Source organism: Medicago sativa, chromosome 1, assembly GCF_051527215.1.
Source record: "Medicago sativa cultivar Bolivia chromosome 1, Bolivia_mono, whole genome shotgun sequence".
Lineage (NCBI taxonomy): Eukaryota > Viridiplantae > Streptophyta > Magnoliopsida > Fabales > Fabaceae > Medicago > Medicago sativa.
The window spans coordinates 23,190,666-23,214,462 of NC_140749.1; the positions used below are offsets into that span (position 1 = coordinate 23,190,666).

At 32.8% G+C, this 23,797-nt stretch overlaps 1 protein-coding gene across 1 annotated transcript; it reads right to left on the reverse strand.

Moving 5' to 3' along the window:
• Window positions 1-23,620, reverse strand: LOC146953709 (myosin-6-like). Its single transcript, XM_085742356.1, has 59 exons — window positions 23,466-23,620; window positions 22,693-22,849; window positions 22,469-22,527; window positions 22,221-22,380; window positions 20,210-20,359; window positions 19,963-20,105; window positions 19,312-19,458; window positions 19,091-19,192; window positions 18,673-18,730; window positions 18,475-18,576; window positions 18,050-18,087; window positions 17,752-17,878; window positions 17,491-17,661; window positions 17,258-17,389; window positions 17,060-17,166; window positions 16,865-16,925; window positions 16,399-16,576; window positions 16,085-16,290; window positions 15,414-15,533; window positions 14,917-15,015; window positions 14,557-14,757; window positions 14,169-14,273; window positions 13,963-14,067; window positions 13,761-13,865; window positions 13,552-13,656; window positions 13,327-13,466; window positions 13,123-13,228; window positions 12,778-12,801; window positions 12,601-12,651; window positions 12,343-12,513; window positions 11,995-12,129; window positions 10,978-11,157; window positions 10,650-10,748; window positions 10,490-10,560; window positions 10,142-10,241; window positions 9,977-10,033; window positions 9,582-9,638; window positions 9,234-9,314; window positions 9,068-9,147; window positions 8,477-8,599; window positions 7,197-7,387; window positions 6,043-6,828; window positions 5,870-5,952; window positions 5,605-5,643; window positions 4,631-4,770; window positions 4,427-4,532; window positions 4,084-4,107; window positions 3,903-3,953; window positions 3,645-3,815; window positions 3,323-3,457; window positions 2,597-2,776; window positions 2,272-2,370; window positions 2,105-2,175; window positions 1,754-1,853; window positions 1,588-1,644; window positions 1,242-1,298; window positions 964-1,044; window positions 795-874; window positions 1-311 (listed from the first exon to the last, which is right to left on the reverse strand). The coding sequence occupies exons 1-59, from the start codon at window positions 23,537-23,539 to the stop codon at window positions 188-190; spliced, it is 7,062 nt and encodes a 2,353-aa protein (XP_085598482.1). The 5' UTR covers window positions 23,540-23,620; the 3' UTR covers window positions 1-187.
• Window positions 23,621-23,797: the final 177 nt, after the last annotated feature.

Consider the following 23,797-nt stretch of genomic DNA (forward strand, 5'->3'; position numbering starts at 1 on the left):
GAAAACACAATCCAACAACAACTGCAGAAACTCAAAAGAAAGTACAAAATTTATGACACCTCCCAAACCAACATAGTGAAACCAAATCACAAAAAACTGATCTGGGGAAACCCGCAACTCTCTTCATCTTTATAGCTAAGACGTTGATTTGATTTACAACATCGTGATTAATCAGCTGCATTGAGGACTAAGGTGCATAATCATGTAAAAATTGGAAGGCTACATTCTCAAGTAGTTCTGCAGGAGGTTTTACTTTTGGAACTGTCTTATCTTTAGACGAATGAGAAATCTCTTCAACATTAATAGGAACACTGAAGTTTAAAACATTGTAAGATGAAAAAGTCAGTTTCCAAATTATATAAGGTGGTTTCTAGGAGTAGGATGGGAAAGTGTCTTGTATGTTCTATGATGGAACGATGCTAGAAAATTGTTCAAAATTTTAATGATCGGTGTCACTCTCCACATGTAGAATTTCATGGTATTACTTGTCCTCACAATTGAGACAACGATCCAATCGGTGTCGGTTCAGCAAAAAACAAGGAAAACGAATATTAAAGCCTCAAAACTCAAATTGTATATGTTTTATCTTGTTTTTGTTGAATCAATCAACACCGATCAGGTCATTTTCTTGGCCGTATAGACGTGGAGGACCCTAAACTTCTACTTAAAGGTGACGACGTTGATGACGTTGATCATCATCGAAGTTGTAAACATTTTTCAAGTATAGGTCAAAGTTTTAAAATAAACTTATTTCTTTTGTCTGCATTTATATGTGCGTATCACATGAACTTTACCTCGAATTGTCTTCCAACATGTAGGATTTTTCATCATCACCTGAATAATCTGTCATTAGCAGCTTTAACCTAGAAGTGACCTGCACAAGTATATAACAGAAATTTCAATAATGAAATATTCATAGATAATAAGATTATTTTTTTACTTATATAATGTTCTGCAACTTACATCTGATGATACACTTTTGGTGTTGTCATTTTCATCCGAGTATAATGTACATATTCTATAAAGCTGTTGAGAACTTAGGATCTGAATTCAGCATATATAGATGTTAGAGAAACTTCAAACCAACTTGTTCTGTATATATAATGTATTGAAGATTCAAGTCTTTATTTGATTTATAATGAGTTCATATTTAGAATCATCTTACAAGCATGCTAATGTATTTTAAACTTTAGCTTACACCTGCTATATATCATTTACTCGTATTAGAGGAAAACACTTACAGGGCAGATGTCATTTGTAAGATCATCATAGGATAGTTCATCCTTCTCTTGAGCAACCTGGCGAAATTAGTGCAACCATATTAAGACGGGAGAGAAATGCGTCGTCAAATATTTACGAGAGTTTTTGTATTGCATTCTAAGACTCTTTAGGAGAGCTCCATTTTCGGCTTATTTCCATAAACTCTTCAGGACAACTTATGAAAACAATATAGCTTATTTGAAAACAACCGACTTAACTTTTTCTTTTGTTATAGAAATAACTTAAACATAAAGACCTCTACTATAAGCACTTAATTAAAGAAATATATATATGAAGAAAAAGAGTTTGCTGAAGTGATAGGCATACCAAGAATCTAACTGCTTGTTTTGAATAGTTGAGTTCATCCAAAGATGAGCCAATATACTGCAACAGAAACAGTTATTTGCTAAATATAAACTAAATCATTGTTCACATAATGTCTTTGACTTCAATAAAACTTTAAAAGTTAGAAAAGTGTAACGAAAGTACATACCTCTTCTGTTACTTCAGTACACCATAGTTCTAGTTCAGCTAACCCTGATTTTACATATTCTCCATTGTTGAATGTGCAGCATTCTTTTTGCAATATAAGGCTGGAGAACATAGCATTACCGACAAACAAGTTAACCTAGATTCTTAAAATACGTCTTTAGGTTAAATATGTTTTTAGTCCGAATAAATTTTTCTTTATTTTGTTTGTGGTCAATGTACTCAGCTTTTGTAGATAGAAATTTGTCCGGACAGAAAAGTGGGTACAAAGACTAAAACCAGTAGGGACTAAAAGCATATTTAACCGTAAATATTTTTTTTTCATAAAATAGGCCAAGTGAAACAAGACACTTACCTGTTAAATATTTCTGCGTTGATGTATTGAAAAGTCTGATTAAATACCTTTTGAATTAGAATGGGAGGCACCTGAGATAAAAAAAACGAAAAATCAGTTTTCTCTATAACAAAGAAAAGGACTGAATAACACAAGTGATGTAAATATACTATCAAACCTTCACATACATAATTTTCTTTTAGAATCTTGAAATATCTATTAAGGCATTCAATAATGTTGAGCCATGAACGAGTTGTTTCGCTGTTATCGTTTCCTGTTTGGTGCTCCTGAAGTCATAAAATATCATGTGGAATAAGCATAATGAGTAATGACACTGACATTGTCAACAAGACATAGATGCAGAAGACATATCCAAGCGACAAGCCAACTACGGTTCCATTTTTTTGTTTAAAAAAAGAGATAAAAAAAATGAATATTTTGCCGCATATTGCTATCATTCATATGGAAATGCATAAAAGGCATACTTGATGATGAAATATACAATCACCATACCTTGATGCAAGAAGAAAGAAGAGGGGACAACTCATTCTTCATATTTTCTCGAAGGATTCCATATATCTTTTCTACAAAAGCTGCAAGCTGTTTCTTGAAAAGCAAAGCTGGATATTTTGCATCAACTTGTTGTACTACATCAAATGCACTACTAGAAAGACTCCTGGATGAGCGGGAACTCTGCCAAACACCATTGTATTTTATATTTGAGATTAATGTCATTATATGTAACTATAATCTTTGATTAAAATATGAGGCATAAATTATTAATAAGTATTTATGATGGATACTATACTATTAGTTTTTTTTAACAAGAATCATACATTAGTTTAAAACATCCATTTAATATGGAATGCATGGATTATGCTTAATACTATTAAAGGGAAAACATGTTTTTTCCCTTCTTAAATTGACACAAAAATTGGACAAAAAAATAAAAATTTCATTTTAGATCAACATAAAAATATCCAAGAACAAAGTGTGTCATAGAATATCATTGAATTACCAAATGGACTTTCTTGATTTAATATACCAAATCGATCATATATTATGAAAACTTGTAGACTCTTCAATACAACGACAAGTAGAGATCCTCTCCATTTCTCAAAAAGAAATGGAAAACTTCATTGCTAAAACTTTTGGTACATATAAAGACCTATATTTCAAGATATTGTGACATGTACTTTGTACAATTATAAATTAGATAGGTATAATTAAACTTAGCACCTGAGCCATCCTCCCAAAAAACCCTGTTGGAGTTGGTGGTTTTCGCGCTGGTGCCCTTAGACATCGTTGAAGATGGAAAAATAAAGCAGATGTATTGGATAACCAATAAGCCATGCTGCTGATATTATCCCGATCCTGCAAGAATGTCGTATGTAGATACCATGTCAGTCCTTATGAAAGTGATCATATAGAATCTAAGACTTTTAATTCTCATGTTTATTATAGCTAAACTTCAGTCTACACTTTTCAAACAAATTCCAAAGTTTGATATACTTTGATCTCTAATAAAGGCGAAAAATAGTTTGAGTGAACAAGAAGTTACCTCTATTGCATTACCGATCAACATAATATAACGATCAAATATACTTGTCTTTTGTAATTCAAAAACTTTCCAATGTAGCAAACAATTATAAAGGGTAAATGCTGCAACAGGTTTCCCTTCAGAGAATCCAAGATCTTTTGTCACACATTTGAAAAGAGCCTCTACACTCTCCTACACCCAAAGAAAGAAAAAAAATGATAATTGTGCTAAATGCTTTGGTACTATATAAAAATCAACAATGGTTTTGATAGTGCATACTGGATTTCTCTCCACATGAGATCTTCTCACAGATAGCGTTTTCGCTGGTGCCTACAGAAAATAGACTTTTCTTCAAGTTCACGAAAAAAGGATAAACATAATTTATTTTTCTCTTGATAAATTCATAATATAAATTACAAGAGATGTAAAAAGCCTTTCAATTCTGAAGACCCTTTATTACCTGATGATGACCATTTTCCAATGGCTGTAGTAGAAAGAGGAGAAAATGAAATTATTATAAATCTCCAATTGGGGTAAAATGGATGATATTATTCTGAGTCTGTTGAGACATAGAATTGTTTATTCACATTATTCATTAACTTGTTTTCATCGATATTTTCCAAATTTTCCTCAATTATATATGAAAAACAGTTAACACTAGCTATAATTACTTAAGAGGACTTAAACAAATAGTTATTCAATTGAGGATAATTTTAAAAAACATCAATTAAAAGTAACTGGTTGTGAATAGACAATTAAGAATACTAAAAGTCTCGCTTAATAAACAATGTTTTTATATTTACCGGAACTGGACCAAGTGGGGACTTTTTCATGGATGATGAAGCCGACAGCAGTCGACTCCGAATGAAGTGGTTCTCTGCTTCCATATCAGAGAGTTTTTCTTCAAGGCTGGCATGTAATAATGGCAACATATCAACTCAATTAAAACAAATAATATGCATTTAATGCAATCTTGCAATAGCATACACAAAATCTGTAATAAGAACCTCTGCATATTTGTCTTTAGCTCAGTCATTCTAGATTCTGTCTCTATAATTTGATTCATACGCTCCTCACTAATCCTACTACTCTCTTCGTATTTTTTCTCTGTCTCATCAATTTTCTTTACTAATGAATTAACCAGATCCTGCAAAGTATCAGAAGTAATAACAATTATGGATATTACAATAAAACTAGAATTTTTTTTTCATATGAATTTTAAACGAAACCTACCAAAAGATTAGTGCATTACATGAAACCAAACAATGAATGTGCTATACTATAATCTTGTGTCATTTCATATGTAGCCCTCAACCATGTAGCTAAAATATGTCATACATAAAATTATTCACTTCTGCTCTCGTGTTAAGTAGTGAAACATGATCGAAATAAGCCAACCCTCTTTTATCTAGATATCGAACCACTTAACGCCTAAATAAACTTACAGAACACAAGATCACTTTACCCCTCACAATTTTGTCCAAGTTCAATCAAAAACATGTCTAGGAACAATCCAGCCCTCTTGTCATAGGATCCCAAACACAAATGAAGAGAACAAGAAGTAGCGAGCAAACAAAGACAAAATAACAGCCCAAGATATAAGCAGAAGAGCTGCAATTCCCCTCTTCAACATTGAAAATAAAAATACAAGGCGGAGCAAAACAAATCTAGTTGACAATTTACAAACTTCCAATTCTTATTCAATTGTTGTTTCAAACTCCTAACTAACTAAGCTCACAAGATGCAAGAACCATAGAGCTAGGTTACAAAAGAGAATCCAAATCAACAACAACAACAACTAAAATACACTTTCTTCGTTGGTGACCACAAACCTTTATTACAGATTGGTTTTGGACACATTCAAAAGCTACATCTTAAATAGAGAAATAATGAAAACAAAGTATATTGTCAAAACCCAATAATGAAGACAAGTTGAATATGAATAAGATGAATAACCAAAAAGGGGAAAACATTTACTTACAAAACTATTCTCTTGTTCTTCATTAAGCTTTATAGGTCTCTGAAAAAACATGCAAATATTAGACATATTCAAAAATAACTACACATAATAGTGTACATTGCATGGATAGTGTTCCAATAGATGTGAGAATGAGAACAATTTAAACTATGGCATGATGAGTACAAAAGTGTCCTAGCCACGAACACCGAAGATTTCTTTCTTCCAATACATCGTTACGAGACAAAATTCCAAATGCAGTTAAAGAAGGATCTGACATGCATTATACCTTCGGCTTCTCCGTCTGGCGAGAATAATAATCATCCGATTTAGAAATAATCTTCTCCAACCTCTCCCTCATCGAATAAGGATCTACACCACCAACAAAAGAAGTTAAAAATAAAATAAAAATAAAAAACTATATTATCTACCAAAAAAAATATAAAAAACTATATTATCTACCAAGAGCATTGGGGTAATAATGGTCTTGTTGCTTAACCCTCAACTTAGCACGCTGATAGAATTGCATCGCATCTTCCTCAAGCGCCTCCCCTTCAATGGTGGAATCTTCAAGTCCCGAAACCGAAATAAGGTTCAGATCTAAATCCTTCTCAGTTAGCTGATCCATTGCTTCATCATCAAGACAATTAAAAGGAAAATAACGTAGACGCTGAAACATCATTTGAAAAGAATCATAAGCAAACCAAAGCAAAGTCGGAATAACATCAACAAAATTGTTCTGCACTAGATGTGCATCCTTATCTTTCTTGGGTGCGTAGTACGTATCACATAGGATTTCGGCACTCTCAGATAGGGTTTCAGAATTATCAGATTCAGAATTCTCAGATAATGTTTGGGTGAGGCCAAGATCTTCATTTAGGGTTGTGCAAAGACGTTGACGAAGCTTCACCAACTCATCAAGGCGAGCGTTAACCAAGGTTTTCGAATGGAGAAGTTTTTGTTCTTTTTTGTTGATTCGATTTCCCCTACGTTGCGATGCTTCTATGGATTTGATTCGGTTGGATTTCTCACGGAGTTCAAGGATGCGTTGGACGATTGGGTTCACAAGATTGTCGTTGGTTGTTGAAACCTCCATTATGAACAACGATTGAGTTTGTGTTATATTGATGTGGTGCAAGTGTTTATATAGGGTGAAAATTGATGGGGGTTGCGTACACAGAAGTTTTGCATGAATAGATAGATAATAATAAAGCAAGGTTAGTTTTTTGGCAAGTATGACATTTGTCACTTAACTAGAGTATTTAGCTATTTTAAACTTCCTATTAATAGTAAGATTATATTGTTTATTTTTTAATTTATTTTTAATCATAGTATTTGAATTTTTACGGATTCTCTTTTAGTTTTATTGGCATTATATATGGTTCTAGCTTTGGAATGACCACTCACTCACCTTTCCAAGGCCACATCTCTCTCTTAAATTATTTAACTATTGCTGATCTTTTATTGATCAAATTTGTTGGAAGTTTTTTATGCAAGGCGTGTTTTCAATGTAAGTGTTCAACATGCAATGAATAAATGGAAGGGAGAACAATAAATAGAAAAACTGTTCCATTTCAACAGAAACCATGCACCCCTTTCAGATTTATTTTTCTTACTGTTCACTTCTACAACTAACCTTTCATTTTCCCTTTCAAACTTTTCATTATAATCCCTGTGCCTCTCACACTCCGTGGCCTTCTTCAATGCACATTTTCTTCTTCGCAGTTTATTGAAATCTCGTTTCTTGAGGACTGTCGTCTGCTGTGTTTTTGCTAAGTTTTGCTGACTGTCATATGCTGCGTTTTTGCTGATTTTGCGGATCAGACGACATATTTTGCGGACTGTCATATGCTGCGTTTTTTCTGAGTTTTGCAGACTGTCATATGTTGTGTTTTCCTGTTTTGCAGACGGTCATACACTGTGTTTGTTGAGTTTTGCGGACTGTCATATGCTGTGTTTTTGCGGTTTGGACGACAGTTTTTGCTGACTGTTGTCTGCTGCAATCTTGCTTAGTTTTGCGGAATGAACAACAATTTTGTTTATGTTTATTTTTTAGCCAATTCCTTATCCATTTTAACAAACAAAATTGAAGGTATCTAAATGAATTATTCATTGATAGCTAAAGTCAATTATTTAGCCATACTAATGAATTGGTTAACTACAAGCAAATTTGCTTGACAAGTTTTGTTTTACTATCGAATTTAGAGCATATGATTCAAAAGAAAATTGAAAACATGATTTAAAATAAAATTCCAATATGTATATGCTTACTGCTCTACATAGAATTAAATTCCAACACAATTACAGTTCCAACTTCTAACACATCAATCATCAACAATTGGAACATATAAGAGAAACCTCTCTTTCGACAAATCAACTGAAGGAGAATTTTTTTGAATTTGAAGAACTCTATGAAATATCGTGTTTTTCTTTCTAGCCTTGGAAATTCAATTGTGAAATTTATTCCGTGAAGTAACGGACGTTTGTTTAAGAGGAACAATGTCTACTAAAAAATAAATTAAGGGAAGTTAGTGTCATTTTTAAAACTAGAGGGGGTGTGAGTTTCTTTTAACCAATGTACCACACAATTCAAATATTGAGGTAATATTACAAAGGATGATGCCCTTACATGAGATCAATTCCTATCATTTTACAAATGTTACTTTTCTCCCCTGTTACTAATACAAAGATTTGTGCCCCATGTGAACATCCATATAACATCATCTAAAGAAAATTAAGGTTAAAAGAAAATGTAAACAAGAATTAGGAAAACTACCCTGCCCTTTTCTATTATATAACCAATACAAATATGGATGCCACTGAAAAAAGAAAAAGAAGAAAAAAATGGGAGTGGGGTGGATTTACAACATGGTGATTAATCAGCTGCATTGAGGACTAAGGTTCATAATCATGTAAAAATTGGAAGGCTACATTCTCAAGTAGTTCTGCAGGAGGTTTTACTTTTGGACTTGTCTTATCTTTAGACGAATGAGAAATCTCTTCAACATTAATAGGAACACTGCAGTTTCAAACATTCAAAGATGAATAATTCAGTTTCCAAATTATATAATGTGGTTTCTAGGATGGAAAAGTATCTTGTATGTTCTATGATGGAACGATGCTAGAAAATTGTTCAAAATTCTAATGATCGGTGTCACTCTCCATATGTAGAATTTCATGGTATTACTTGTCCTCACAATTGAGACAACGATCCAATCGGTGTCGGTTCAGCAAAAAACAAGGAAAACGAATATTAAAGCCTCAAAACTCAAATTGTATATGTTTTCTCTTGTTTTTGTTGAATCAATCAACACCGATCAGGTCATTTTCTTGGCCGTGTAAACGTGGAGGACCCTAAACTTCTACTTAAAGGTGACGACGTTGATCATCATCAAAGTTGTTAACATTTTTCAAGTATCGGTCAAAGTTTTAAAATAAACTTATTTCTTTTGTCTGCATTTATATGTGTGTATCACATGAAGTTTACCTCGAGTTGTCTTCCAACATGTAGGATTTCTCATCATCACCTGTATCATCTGTCATTAGCAGCTTTAACCTAGAAGTGACCTGCACAAATAAATAACAGAAATTACAATAATGAAATATTCATAGATAACAAGATTTTTTTTGCTAATTAATGTTCTTCAACTTACATCTGACGATACACTTTTGGCATTGTCATTTTCATCTGAGTATAATGTACATATTCTATAAAGCTGTTGAGAACTTAGGACCTGAATTCAGAATACGTAGATGTTAGAAAAACATTAAACCAACTTGTTATGTACATTATATTTGATTTAATATATAATACAGCCCAAGAATGTCCTACATATGTAGATGATCCCACCTAGTAGGTATTATAAGCATGTTAATATATTCGAGATTCAAGTTATAATGAGTTCATGTTTAAGATTTATCTTACAAGTATGTTAATGTATTCAAAACTTTAACTTACACTTGTTATATATCATTTACTCGTATTAGAGGAAAACACTTACAGGGCATATGTCATTTGTAAGATCATCATATGATAGTTCATCCTTCTCTTGAGTAACCTGGTGAAATTAGTGCAACCAAATTAAAACGGGAGAGAAATGCGTCGTCAAATATTTAGGAGATTTTTTGTATTGTATTCAGCTTATTTCCATATACTCTTCAGGATAACTTATGAAAACAATATAGCTTATTTAAAAACAGTTGACTTAATTTTATCCTTTGCTATAGAAATAACCTATACATAAAGACTTCTACTATAAGCACTCAATTAAGCTGTTTTTCAACTGAATCAATCATATCCAGAGTGAGATACCAAAGGTGAAAGAAAAATATGATGAAAAATATCCAAACAAAAAAAGATTAACTAAACAAATGCAGCTTTAAGTGATAGTCATACCAAGAATCTAACTGCTTGTTTTGAATAGTTGAGTTCATCCAAAGATGAGCCAATATACTGCAACAGAAACAGTTATTTGCTAAATATAAACTAAATCATTGTTACATAATGCCTTTGACTTCAATAAATCTTTGAAAGTTAGAAAAGTGTAACGAAAGTACATACCTCTTCCGTTGCTTCAGTACACCATACTTCTAGTTCAGCTAACCCTGATTTTACATATTCTCCATTGTTGATTGTGCAGCATTCTTTTTGCAATACAAGGCTGGAGAACATAGCAATACCAACAAACAAGTCAACCTAGATTCTTACAATACATCTTTACGTTAAATATGTTTTTAGTCCGAATAAAATTTTCTTTTTTTGTTTGTAGTCAATGTACTCACTTTTGGTAGTTTAGTAATTTTTCCGGATAGAAAAGTGTGTACAAAGACTAAAACAAACAGAGACTAAAAATATATTTAACCCTAGATACGTTTCCATAAAATAGGCCAAGTGAAACAAGACACTTACCTGTTAAATATTTCTGCGTTGATGTATTGAAAAGTCTGATTAAATACCTTTTGAATTAGAATGGGAGGCACCTGAAATAAAAAACGAAAAAATCAGTATTCTCTATAACAAAGAAAAGGACTGAATAGTGATGTAAATATACTATCAAACCTTCACATACATAATTTTCTTTTACAATCTTGAAATATCTATTAAGGCATTCAATAATATTGAGCCATGAACGGGTTGTTTCGCTGTTATCGTTTCCTGTTTGGTGCTCCTGAAGTCATAAAATAACATGCAAGTGGTATAAGCATAATGAGTAATGGCACGGACATTGTCAACAAGACATAGATACAGAAGACATATTCAAGCGACAAGCCAACTACGGTTTCCATTTTTTGTTTAAAAAAAAAAGATAAAAAATGAATATTTTGCAGCATATTGCTATCATACACATGGAAATGCATAAAAGGCATACTTGATGATGAAATATACAATCACCATACCTTGATGCAAGAAGAAAGAAGAGGGGACAACTCATTCTTCATATTTTCTCGAAGGATTCCATATATCTTTTCTACAAAAGCTGCAAGCTGTTGCTTGAAAAGCAAAGCTGGATATTTTGCATCAACTTGTTGTACTACATCGAATGCACTACTGGAAAGACTACTGGATGAGCGGAAACTCTGCGAAACACCATTCCATTTTATATTTGATTAAAATATGAGCCATAAATCATTAATAAGTATTTATGATGGATACTATACCATTAGTTTTTTTTAACAAGAATCATACATTAGTTTAAAACATCCATTTAATATGGAATGCATCGATTATGCTTAATATTATTAATGGGAAAACATGATTTTTCCCTTCTTAAATTGACACAAAAATTGGACAAAAAAACAATGAAAATTTCATTTTAGATCAACATAAAAATATCCATAAACAAAGTGTGTCATAGAAATATCATTGAATTACCAAATGGACTTTCTTGATTTTATATACCAATTCATCCATATTCTTCTTTCCTTCTACTTTATCTGGCCTTTATTGCTAATGAAGTTTAGACATTACAAAGTAAAATGCATATAATAGAGCATGTTATGGATAATTAAAAGGCATACACTCCCTATGAATTAAAATCCTTCAAGTATTGATCATATAACATGAAAACTTGTAGACTCATCAATGCAATGACGAGTATAGATCCTCTCCATTTCTCAAAAAGAAATGGAGAACTTCATTGCTAAAACTTTTGGTACATATAAAGACCTATATTTCTAGAAATTGTGACGTGTACTTTGTACAATCGGACTTTTAACATTGAAAACATTAATAATGGAGTCCTCCATTTCTTTTGAGAAATGGAGAGGATCCACATCCTACAACGACAAAGTAGAATCCATAAACTAAATAGTCAAACATACAAATAATATATTAATATGCAAGTGGCCCAAAAGTTCACATGCAATTTATGTACAAAACATGTTAAATTACATAGGTATAATTAAACTTAGCACCTGAGCCATCCTCCCAAAAAACCCTGTTGGAGTTGGTGGTTTTCGCGCTGGTGCTCTTAGACATCGTTGAAGATGGAAAAACAAAGCAGATGTATTGGATAACCAATAAGCCATGCTGCTGATATTATCCCGATCCTGCAAAAATGTCGTATGTAAATACCATGTCAGACCTTATGAAAGTGATCATATAGAATGTAATAAGGACACAAAAATAAAGAATCTAAGACTTTTAATTCTCATGTTTATTATAGCTAAACCTTAGTCTACACTTTTCAAACAAATCCCGAAGTTTGATATAATTTGTTCTCATATAAAGGCGAAAAATAGTTTGAGTGAACAAGAAGTTACCTCTATTGCATTACCGATCAACATAATATAATGATCAAATATACTTGTCTTGTCTAATTCAAAAACTTTCCAATGTAGCAAACAGTTAAAAAGGGTAAATGCTGCAACAGGTTTCCCTTCAGAGAATCCAAGATCTTTTGTCACACATTTGAAAAGAGCCTCTACACTCTCCTACACCCAAAGAAAGAAAAAGAATGATAATTGTGCTATATGCTTTGGTACTATATAAAAATCAACAATTGTTTTGATAGTGCATACTGGATTTCGCTCCACATGAGATCTTCTCACAGATAGTGTTTTCGCTGGTGCCTACAGAAAATAGACTTTTCTTCAAATTCACGAAAAAAGGATAAACATAATTTTTTTTCTCTTGATAAATTCATAATATAAATTACAAATGTAAAAAGCCTTTCAATTCTGAAGACCCTTTATTACCTGATGATGACCATTTTCCAAGGGCTGTAGTAGAAAGAGGAGAAAAAGAAATTATTATAAATCTCCAATTAGGGTAAAAAGGATGATATTACTCGGAGACTGTTGAGACATAGAATTGTTTATTCACATTACTCATTAACTTGTTTTAATCGATATTTTCCAAATTTTCCTCAATTATATCTGAAGAAACAGTTAACACTATAATTACATAAGACTCGACTTAAACAAATAGTTATTCAATTAAGGATAATTTAAAAAAAAAACATCAATTAAAAGTAATTGGTTGTGAATCGACAATTTAGAATACTAAAAGTCTCACTTAATAAACAATGTTTTTATATTTACCGGAACTGAACCAAGTGGGGACTTTTTCATGGATGTTGAAGTCGACAGCGCTTTACTCCGAATGTATTGGTTCTCAGCTTCCATATCAGAAAGTTTTTCTTCAAGCCTGGTATGTAAGAATGGAACCATATCAAATCAATTAAAACACAAAATATGCATTTAATGCAATCTTGCAATAGCATACACAAAATCTGTTATAAGAACCTCTGCATATTTGTCTTTAGCTCAATCATTCTTGATTCTGTGTCTATAATTTGACTCATACGCTCCTCACTAATCCTGCTAGTCTCTTCATATTTTTTCTCTGTCTCACCAATTTTTCTTTCCAATGAATTAACCAGATCCTGAAAAGTATCAGAAGTAATAATAATTATGGATATTACAATAAAACTAGAAAAATAAATTTCAAACACTTGACATAATCAATACCTCAAAACGTTCTTTTTCTTCCGTAAGCTTATTAATCACTTCATTTTCAGTAAAATTAGCAGGAATCTCCAGTTTAGTTTTCTTTTCCAATGAATTAACCTGCTCCTGTAATGCACGAAAAGTAACAATGATTTCGGATACTATTAAATTTAATAACATATCATTTCATAAACTATAAGTTTTACAAACACTTTATATGTATTGTTTACCTTGAGTTTTTCATTTTCTTCGGTAAGTTTATTAATCAGTACGTTGTTAGTAACATTATCAGGAAGCTCCAGTTTAGTTTTCTTTTCCAATGAACTAACAAGCTCCTGTAAAGCACAAAAAGTAACAATGATTTCGGATACTATTAACACATATCATTTCATAAATGATAAGTTTTGCAAACACTTTCTATGTATTGTTTACCTTGAGTTTTTCATTTTCTTCGGCAAGTTTATTAATCAGTTCGTTGTCCGTAACATTATCAGGAAGCTCCAGTTTAGTTTTCTTTTCCAATGAACTAACAAGCTCCTGTAAAGCACCAAAAGTAACAACGATTTCGGATACTATATATTAACACATATCATTTCATAAATGATAAGTTTTACAAACACTTTCTATGTATTGTTTACCTTGAGTTTTTCATTTTCTTCGGCAAGTTTATTAATCAGTTCGTTGTCCGTAACATTATCAGGAAGCTCCAGTTTAGTTTTCTTTTCCAATGAATTAACAAGCTCCTGCAAAGCACCAAAAGTAACAACAATTTTGAATACTATGACACAGCTGGATTTGGATCATAACAATTCATGAAGTCAGCACATCAGTGTCCGCTGGTTTGAGATCAGACGATACAGATTTTGATTTTTGTAAAACCTAGAATAGCTCTTGTAATCTGGATTGTCTGATCTCGACCTAACAACAACCGATCTGCTGACTGTGTAAATGCATGGAATTTCTGAGTGCAGACAATCCAAATCCTTACACAGCCAGAGGCATAAACTTTCCGAGTGTAATGGTTACCTTGAGTTGTTCATTTTCAGCAGTAAGCTTATTGACCAATTCATTGTCAACAACATGATTTTCCTGTATAGTTGGAGTTTGCGCAGTTACATTCTTCGCAGCCTCACGTTCCTGAATGAGTTGCGCCTTGGTTTCTTCGAACTGCCGCTCCATCTCTTGCAAAGCACATTGTAATTTTTCATTTTCCTGTGTCTTGGCTTCCTCAATATCACAATGAACCCAAACAGTTAAAATGTCAGTAAAATAGTATAATCAAGACAATACTTTTAGAGGTAAAAAAGTACCAAATTGGCATTAGCATACTTGATGAACTTAATTTCATAATTGAGCATTTTCATTTACTATAAATAAATACATTACCCTCATTCTCTTCTCTGATTCTAGACATAAATTTAGTTCCTCAACTTGCTTTTCTAGATTAATTTTCGCGGCTTCTAGGGCCTTGGCTTCCTTAGCAGCCTGCAGGAATTTAACATTTAAATATTTTCGATAATGAAAACAAATAAAAGGATATGATAATATTCACATTTAGAAAAATTTATATAGCACTACAAGTTTGACATATTAGAGAGATAAATTAACACACTTTTCATGAAATCATTTTTATAGATACATTTTGTTATTAGTTAGTACTAACTGGTCTACTGCATGAGATAAATAATTATTCTATCTAAAATGAAGCAGTACAATAGTTGTGATATAAAGAATTTCTCCAAAACTTGAAAAGGGAAAACATTCAAATACATAACTCTGTTGCCACAAAGAAAACTTTTTATATCGCAAAATAAAGAAAAAAACTGCAGCTTGCTAGTGTAGGAAAAATTAAGAAATGTAAACAAGAGGAGAAGATGAAACACCATTCTAAGCTTCCGAAGTTCTCTTCGTGCATTTGTTCTCCTCCACGAACATTGTACAGAAATTGATGCTTTCTTTAGCTTTAGGAAATAATTACGAGCTAAATAACATCTGTAGTCACTCTATGATTGGAAGAAAAAAAAAAACTCACATTAGTTTAAGCATACTTTCGGCATAACGATTCACCAAATATAATTGAGAATTCTAATTAGCAAAGAAAGTGAATTTTGAAAGGCTTAATTATGCAATTGATCCCTGCAAATAGAGGTCACCAGAATTTAAGTCCCTGTAACTCCAACTCCTTTAAACTTGATACTGCAATTTGAAATCAATTTTAGTTTGGTCCCGCAGTTTATTTTTTTGCTCAAATTACACATCATTGATGACTTGTCACAGATGACTGTGTTTTTCACTCGATGACTTATCTAATTTCATAGTGGAATTTTTGCCCTTCCACTACGAAATTAGATCAGCCAGCAAGTGCAAAACACAGTCATCGGTGACACGTCATAAAAAATGGGCCATTTCACCAAAAAAAAATCAACTGAGGGATCAAATTGAAAACGATTTAGAAATTGCAATGTCAAATTAAAGGGACTAAGAAATATACAATAACAAAACTAACGAGAACATATTTTAGTCCTAATTATGAAGAAAATCTGACCTATCCTACCTGAATAATAGTTGCAGCTTGTGCCCGTCTCCTGAATCTGAGCTCATTTCTAGCAGTCATCCCTCGCATGCCAGCTTGAATGCAAACAGCTTTGGCATAGGTAGTTTTATAAGCAGTTCTAGAAATATACATACGGCATTGTTTCTGGATTATCAATGATGCGGCTTCCCTTCTCATGCCTTCATACCGATGCCTTGCAATTTGTCCTATGTTAAGTTCATAATATATGTAAAACTAAATGACTTAGAAAATATATAATCAAAATTATTGATAAAACAACTATAAACAGTCTTGAAGGATTCCATAATTGATACCTCTTACTGCCCTTTGTAGTTCTATGGCAGAGAATCGCAATAATTTGTACTGTCTCTCACAAATGTATGTACGACCTTTTTTCTGGATAATGATTGCGGATCTTCCTAGGACCTCGGCACGACATGCATCTAGTTCTGCCATTTGACCTGCTCTCAGAAACACTTTTGTTTTTCCAATCTGCAGCAAAAATAAGTTCATCATGAATATAATTCTTTCTTTTTATGCAAGAATTTCGTATCTAGCGCATTAGAGTAAACTCTATTAGTAGAAAGCTTTAACATTTCATGCTTCATTTGTGGTGTTACTTAAATCAATTGAAAAAGAAAAATAAAAAATCCAAACAGCATTTTATTCCAATCCATATTATCATACAAAATGTGTACAATTTATTTTAGCATCATCATCTATGACATGCAATCAGCTAAACAAGAAAAATGCTATAATTGAGGATGAGAAAATTAGTACCTGATAATCTTTAAGGTTTGCTTTATCTAGAAGCCTCTTGCAAGCAGTAATCTCATCAGGGCTGCAGATATATGTTTATTATTAATCATTTCCAAATACAGTTTTATTATTTGAACGACTAAAATGGGACAACATTTACGATCACATTCATCTATATGACCAGAAGAAGAAAATACATAAAGAGGATGAAAATACCATTTTAGAACCTTAGGGTCCAATATACTAAACCGCTGAACAAATTCATCAAAGCTCTTTCTAGTTGGATATCCAGCACAACTTATCCTAATTGCCTCCATTACTCCCTGTAAATGACATCCACAGAGTTTGAAGTCACTTGAGACAAAAACACTCATGTCATACTAGAGAACAAGGCCAAAATTGCATTAAACTCACTCCACATCGAAGCTGCTGTAACACATCGTTGTTCTCAAATATCCCTGGCTTAAGAAGATTATTTGGCTTTACGCAACGAATGTAGTGTGGCTCAGTGGCATTCAATGTTTCAAGCAAAGATTGCAGTTGTTGCTTCATATCATAAACATTAAGAATAAAAATGATTAAACGTTATATACAAAAAAAAAAAATCATATAATTTGCAAGTATATTAATGTTCAAAGAAAACATACCTTAAACTGAGTGGCTATAGAAGAGAATTTTGTTGATTTAGTAGTTTCCTCCGGTAAAGGTGGGAAAAGTCCTGAAACAAAGGAGCACTTGGAAGCACATAGTAGCGCAGCATGCTCTGGAACAACGTAGTCTTTGTTTTTATCGAGGAAAAGATCGGTTTGATAAGTGACCTGAAATTGAAAATCATCATATATATACTAAGCTTTTTACTTCATATTTGATGGTTGATAACTGTGTAGACTAAAATACATTTCACTTACATCACCAGCATAGTGATTGATGGTGAAGTCAGTTCGCGACAACTTTGGCTTGCTGAAGCGTTTATTGTCCTTTAGTGTTTGATATAGCTTTTCGGCAAATGTTTCATGCGTTGATCTTGGAAACATACTACAAACAATAAGCAGGACCATATATAAAATAATGGCTATAAAACAATGTTATTGCTCAAAAGTATATATATGCATTTGGTGATGTAACTTTACATAATGCAAAATGACATAAACAAGCCATTGCATAAAAGAATGACAAAATACAAATATTTGAACTATTAAATCATACCAGGCCTCATCCAGAAGAGCAATAACACCGCCAGGTTTCTGATTTCATAACAAACATCAATTATCAACATAAGATAGAAATCTAGGTACTTTAAGCATTGACAAAATAATCTAGTTACAATCAACTTCAATCAGTGATAATCTATGTAGCACGGACAATTCATACTGAAGACATGTCTGGTGTTCGACACATGACGGTGTCCAACATCGACACAACAGTGACATATATTGTTACATTTAATCATTTTGTTTTCTAAAATTCTCACCGATGTCGATGTGTCAGTGTCATGTTCAGAGTTTGTGTCAGTGCTTCACAGGTGATGAAAACATTGAGATGTAGATAAAAAATACACTTAATACAAGAATGAGATGGTAAACTGATAGAACTTTCCTAAAATGACAAAATGAACGGAGGGAGAATCACACCTTCTCAATGAGATCAAGAACATCTTGATTATCAACAAACTCGATATAACTCCAATCAATCTCTTCCTTTGTATATTCCTCTTGCTCCATTTTGAAGACATGCTGCACAATAAAATAACGAAATGTTAATTGAGTCTATATAAATTGTTTACCAGATGATAATATTCAACAAAGATGGAGATAGTGAAAGAATCAAACCTGGTTGAAATGTTGCTGTAACTTCTCATTTGTCAAATTGATACAAAATTGCTCAAAGCTGAATAGGACCGATTAAATGTTACATACGAGAGTTCGAAAAGTTAGTATTTGTTAGAACAACAACTCAGGTTCAAAAGTAAGCAGATACGAAAAACGCAAACAAAGAAGACACAAGATTTGATCACATGGAGTTCGACAAATCGTGCCTAAGTCTCCTACTGCAGATCGGCTGCAATACCTTTCTATTTTCCAAGCTTAGGGCATACAGATTACAACTTATGTTTCAATACTACGGTCCAGTTTACAACATTTACGTAATCACAAAAGAAAAACCAATCCATGAAAATACATTGAATTCACCTCATAAACCTTTTCATGAAATTTCATATAAAAACTAGGCAAAAGGGTGATTAAGCACCTGTTTGTCTTGAAACTCTCAAATCCATATATATCTAAAACCCCAATTAAGTTCTTTGAATTTGGATCTTGCCCAATAGAGTTGTTAATCTTGTCCACAATCCTGAATCAACAAATGTTTTCATCAATTGAGTTACATTAGCCAATGCATATTAAAATGAGGTTTTATAACAACATATTAACTTAATTTACTTTTATCACAAACTTCGCATAAATTATTACCAGTCAAAAAGCCTCGAATAAACTATCTTAGCCAATGCATCTCTACTTAGAGCTGCAGAATTTGGATCAAGCCATTTTGTTATAGCCTCACCACGAGTCACCATAACACGTTTGCAAAATGAGTCTTCAAGGGACTTTTCATCACACCTACCATAAAAACAATATGGATGTTTTAGATTTGAATCGTAGCGTGTGTTTAGTTCTGCAGGGGTGAGTTGAATGTTGGTTATGCTTAGATGCATTCAAATAAAAGTGATATTTATGATTTCATATCGTTTGGATATTTGAGATCAAAATTGCTTTTGAGTGTCTAATTACCAAAAATTGTATGTATATACAAAATTGAAAGAAAAAAAAATTGAATTGATTTAACTTCAGGGAAAGCTACAAATAGTTGTTTCAGTTTTAAAATCAATTCTGGAACCCTAATTACGTGAGATACAACCTAGTACAAACACTTGTGACCAAAAGCGTGTCCAGTGTGCAACACATGTCAGTGACTGACACCGACAAGACACTGTCACTTCTGATTGATTACAATTACCAATCACTTAATTATTTTGTCAAATTATTATTTGTGTTGACGTGTCAGTGTCGAATATTTATGTCCATGCTTCATATGATAAACAAATATAGAGTACATTAACTTACATCAAAAGTTCAGCTGCAGTTTTCAAATGGAAATGAGATTTTTCATCTTTAGGTGTAGAGGAATCCATCCCTTCATCAACTGCCTTAACAAATTCAATATTTCCTAAATGAAGTACAGCAGCTACTATTCGAAATATAGCATCCTGATAAGAGATTGATACCATATGAAAAATTCTTGTAATGAATAAGGATAAAAAAAATGAAAAAATAACTATTTAATAGAGAATTTTAATTTGATGAATGATACCTGTTCATCAGAACTGATTCCAACAACATCCATGGCTCTCCTTGTTGCAAGATACTCTTTAGCATCATCCAATGCATCAAGCTCAATGCAATTTGATTGATTGAGATAATGAAAGTTTCTTGGATTTCCCAATTTGAACTTATCAACATCCTAGACATGAAAAAAACTCAAATAAAAATAAATTCACATCAAAAGGCTCATTATATCATGAACTTTTGAAGAATGACATGACACCAAAAGTCATAGACTAGAGTAATGATTTACTCCCGGTGGTCACATTTATAAGCAAAAATGTACTTTTTAGGTTCATTGAATACATAATGTATTTGGTCTCTATATTGACCAAATACATTAAGTATTGAATGAATCTAAAAAGTGTTTTTTTGCTTATAAATGTGACCGGAGGGATTATTTTTTATGAAACTCGATATCCGGTCAAAAGACTGGCTAATCCACGGGAACATTCGCACAGTTCACTAGTGGGGTCCAATTGAAGTCAAAACAAAGTCTTATATCGACTTGGTCTCAATACAGGAATTGTTCACACGAAGTTGAGTTCTAGAGAGGAGTACACTTGTACGTCCCAAGTCTTACACCACAACACCAACCCTTCGGGATTGAACTAAAATGAATTTTTTTGTTTTGAAAATTCGGTATCCAATCCAAAGACCGACTAATCCAAAGGTCCAATCCTACCGTCCAATTGGGAGCCCATTTAAAGCCAGAGCGAAACTATTTACTAGCCCACCAATGGGATACCGAATTCAAGGGAGAGGACTCTTGTTTAAAAAAGGTGGAAGTCTAACTATGGAGGCTTACACCGATGCTGATGCACCAATTTTGTGGGGTTGTGTAAGACCGAACCACACAATTACTAACATGTATCAGAGCCTATCAATCGGGCCGTCCACATTCAGGAAAAATCCAAGTCCCACATTGGATAGATAAATCCAAGTCCAAGCCTTTTGTGAGAATGAGTTAGACCCAATTTCAACACAAGTTTTAAGGAGTGGAGTGATAAGAAGGACGAGAGTTCAAGCATAACGCTAACAACAAATGACAATAACTTTGGCCGTTTTAACGAGGTAGAGAGTTTGATACTCACTTTGATTCTTTCTTTGCTCACTTATCTGTTGATTCTTGTAGGCAAAAATTTCATGTACATGGCTTGGTTAAGTTCGAATTATAGATTTTGGCTTTGGGATTACATTTTTTTAATGTTGGTCTTGTTGATTTATTCCTCTTGATAGTATTTCATGTGGTTATGATGGGTATAAAGTACTCTTTTGGTATAGGCTTATATTTTGCACGTAAGGTGCTTGTTGAAATGTCAAGATGTGTTTGGTTATGTTAGTTTTGAGCTGAACATGTTTCTAACGATTTCAACATGCTTGCAAGTAGATATTATTTGTTGAGAGTGAAATTTCTTGTTTGGTCAAATACAAGTTCATACGAATAGACTTGCCTCTAGATGTGTATGCAATGTCTTTTTTTAAAAAAAAAAAAAAAAAACTCGGTATTCGGTTCAAGGACCAACTAATTTGAGGGGTCATATCTCATTGTGCATTTGTGGAGGTTCCATTTAAAGGTAGAGCAAATCTTTGTATCAACTAGGCCACCGAAATTGGCACCGGGTTGAATCGACCCTGAGACCTTGATAGAAGCACACTCCAAGGTTTCAAGCCAACACTGCTAGAGTCTAGACCAACCAAAGTGGAAGTTTATCCTTTTCCATAGGTGATTTTAAAAATTTAGATCTTAGTTAATGTGATTCCAAATTATTGGAGCTTGATACTGTAAAGGATAGTAAAAACCAGCAACCCTGACCCAAGATCCTAAGAGTTATGATAAACTTTGTGCTTACATTGCAAATGTACAACTTAAATTTTTTATATACAATTTCGCACCCCCAGTTAAGCATCTATTGCATATCATAATAGTGACAGAGACTAATTTCTAAAGAGTCAAGACATTTTTTCTATCCACAACACAGGAAGAATTGATTATGTACCTCTTGTGGTGCAGCACAAAGCATATAAAAACAATGATAATTTCTCTCAGGATCAGAAACTTGACAAACACGTGACCGTTCCAGCAAATAAGTTCTGATAGCAGCTCCTGATATTCTCCCCTTTTGATCAAACTGAATCTCCACAAACTTACCAAAACGACTGAAATTATATACTATGTAAGATTAGGAAAGACTTTAAAACAATTAAGAGAAACAAGTGTATAGTAGAGATTACAAAAGATGAATACCTTGAATTATTATTCCTAACAGTCTTTGCATTCCCAAATGCTTCTAAAACAGGATTGGACTGCATAAGTGCATATGATTAGCATATTTAGTGATAATTACATTTAAAATTAAATTCTTCAAGCATAGTGTTCTTAATCACTTCTAGTTTCTTAAATTATTATCGGTGTTTACATGTCAGTGTCAGTGTCTTTGTGTGTGCTTTATAGATATTTGGCTTTCTTACCTCAAGAACTTGTTGCTCCACAGACCGTCCCTCAGTGGCTGCTCTCCCTCCCAAATAGGCAAGATAATGCATAAGCATCTTTGTACTTTCTGTTTTACCAGCTCCACTTTCTCCACTAACCAAAATAGCTTGGCTTTTTTCTTCATTTATCATCTTCCTGCATATATACTTATTTCTTTTGGTTACTTCTCTCACATCTTATTCATAATGTTGTATCATTAGTAATGAACTTTGGATATTATCCAAAGTTAATACATATTTCAGATGGATTATAAAGAACATTTAGGGTAATGCTTAGAGCATTTATGCAAGAAGAGAAAATTGATTTTTCTTCAAGTCATAGAGAATGAATTGTTAATGCAATATAAAAATGACTGCTTAACATTAGCTGTCTACCATGATATCATATACAGTGCTTCTATACATGGTTAACAAATCGAGATTCAAATCGTGAATCGGAAACCTATTTCCAATATCGTGAATCAAATCTTAATACGAATCTTAAGATACATTAACAATAAAAATGTCATTTTGGAGTAAGTTTAGGTAGTGATGCATGAATCTTAAGATCACTACCTAAGTTTAGGTAGTGATTCATTAGAATGAATCAGGATTTGCCATAGTAAATCAAGATACACACTAGGGATTCGTATCGATTGTTTAGTATTTTATGAACTATATAACTATTATTCTGGAACTATTATGATCCTGAATCAAGGAATAAATGTAAGCGTGAACCAAGTGACAAAAAACTGAGAGCAGCAATAAGATACCTATATGCATAACCTGCAATTGCAAAAGGATGTGGACTCTGCTCACCAAAATCCGCACCTTTATACTTCGCCATTGTCTCATTTGCATACAAATGAGGTAACCTTTGAAAAGGGTTCACTGCTATCAATATGTTTCCTGTGTACGTCTGCAAGAAAAACAACATCACCGAAAATTTAAGGCGTTATTACAATGATTGCTACAACAAAACAAAGCACATCCTCAAAAAACAGGAGCATGATCTTACATATATTTCATTGATGGTATAACGGATTTGTAAATTTTGAAGTACACCCGGTTCATGCATATATGAAAGTCTTGTCATATCTTCCAC

Bases quoted from the DNA above. Each gene is read 5' to 3' on its own strand.
- LOC146953709 (XM_085742356.1), bottom strand. From the start codon at position 23,539: ATGGCGAAGTATAAAGGTGCGGATTTTGGTGAGCAGAGTCCACATCCT. The intron at 15,534-16,084 runs GTAGGATAGGTC...TTCCAATCATAG, and splicing joins AAGCTGCAACTATTATTCAG to AGTGACTACAGATGTTATTT. The intron at 10,242-10,489 runs GTAAGTGTCTTG...TATGTTCTCCAG, and splicing joins AACGCAGAAATATTTAACAG to CCTTGTATTGCAAAAAGAAT.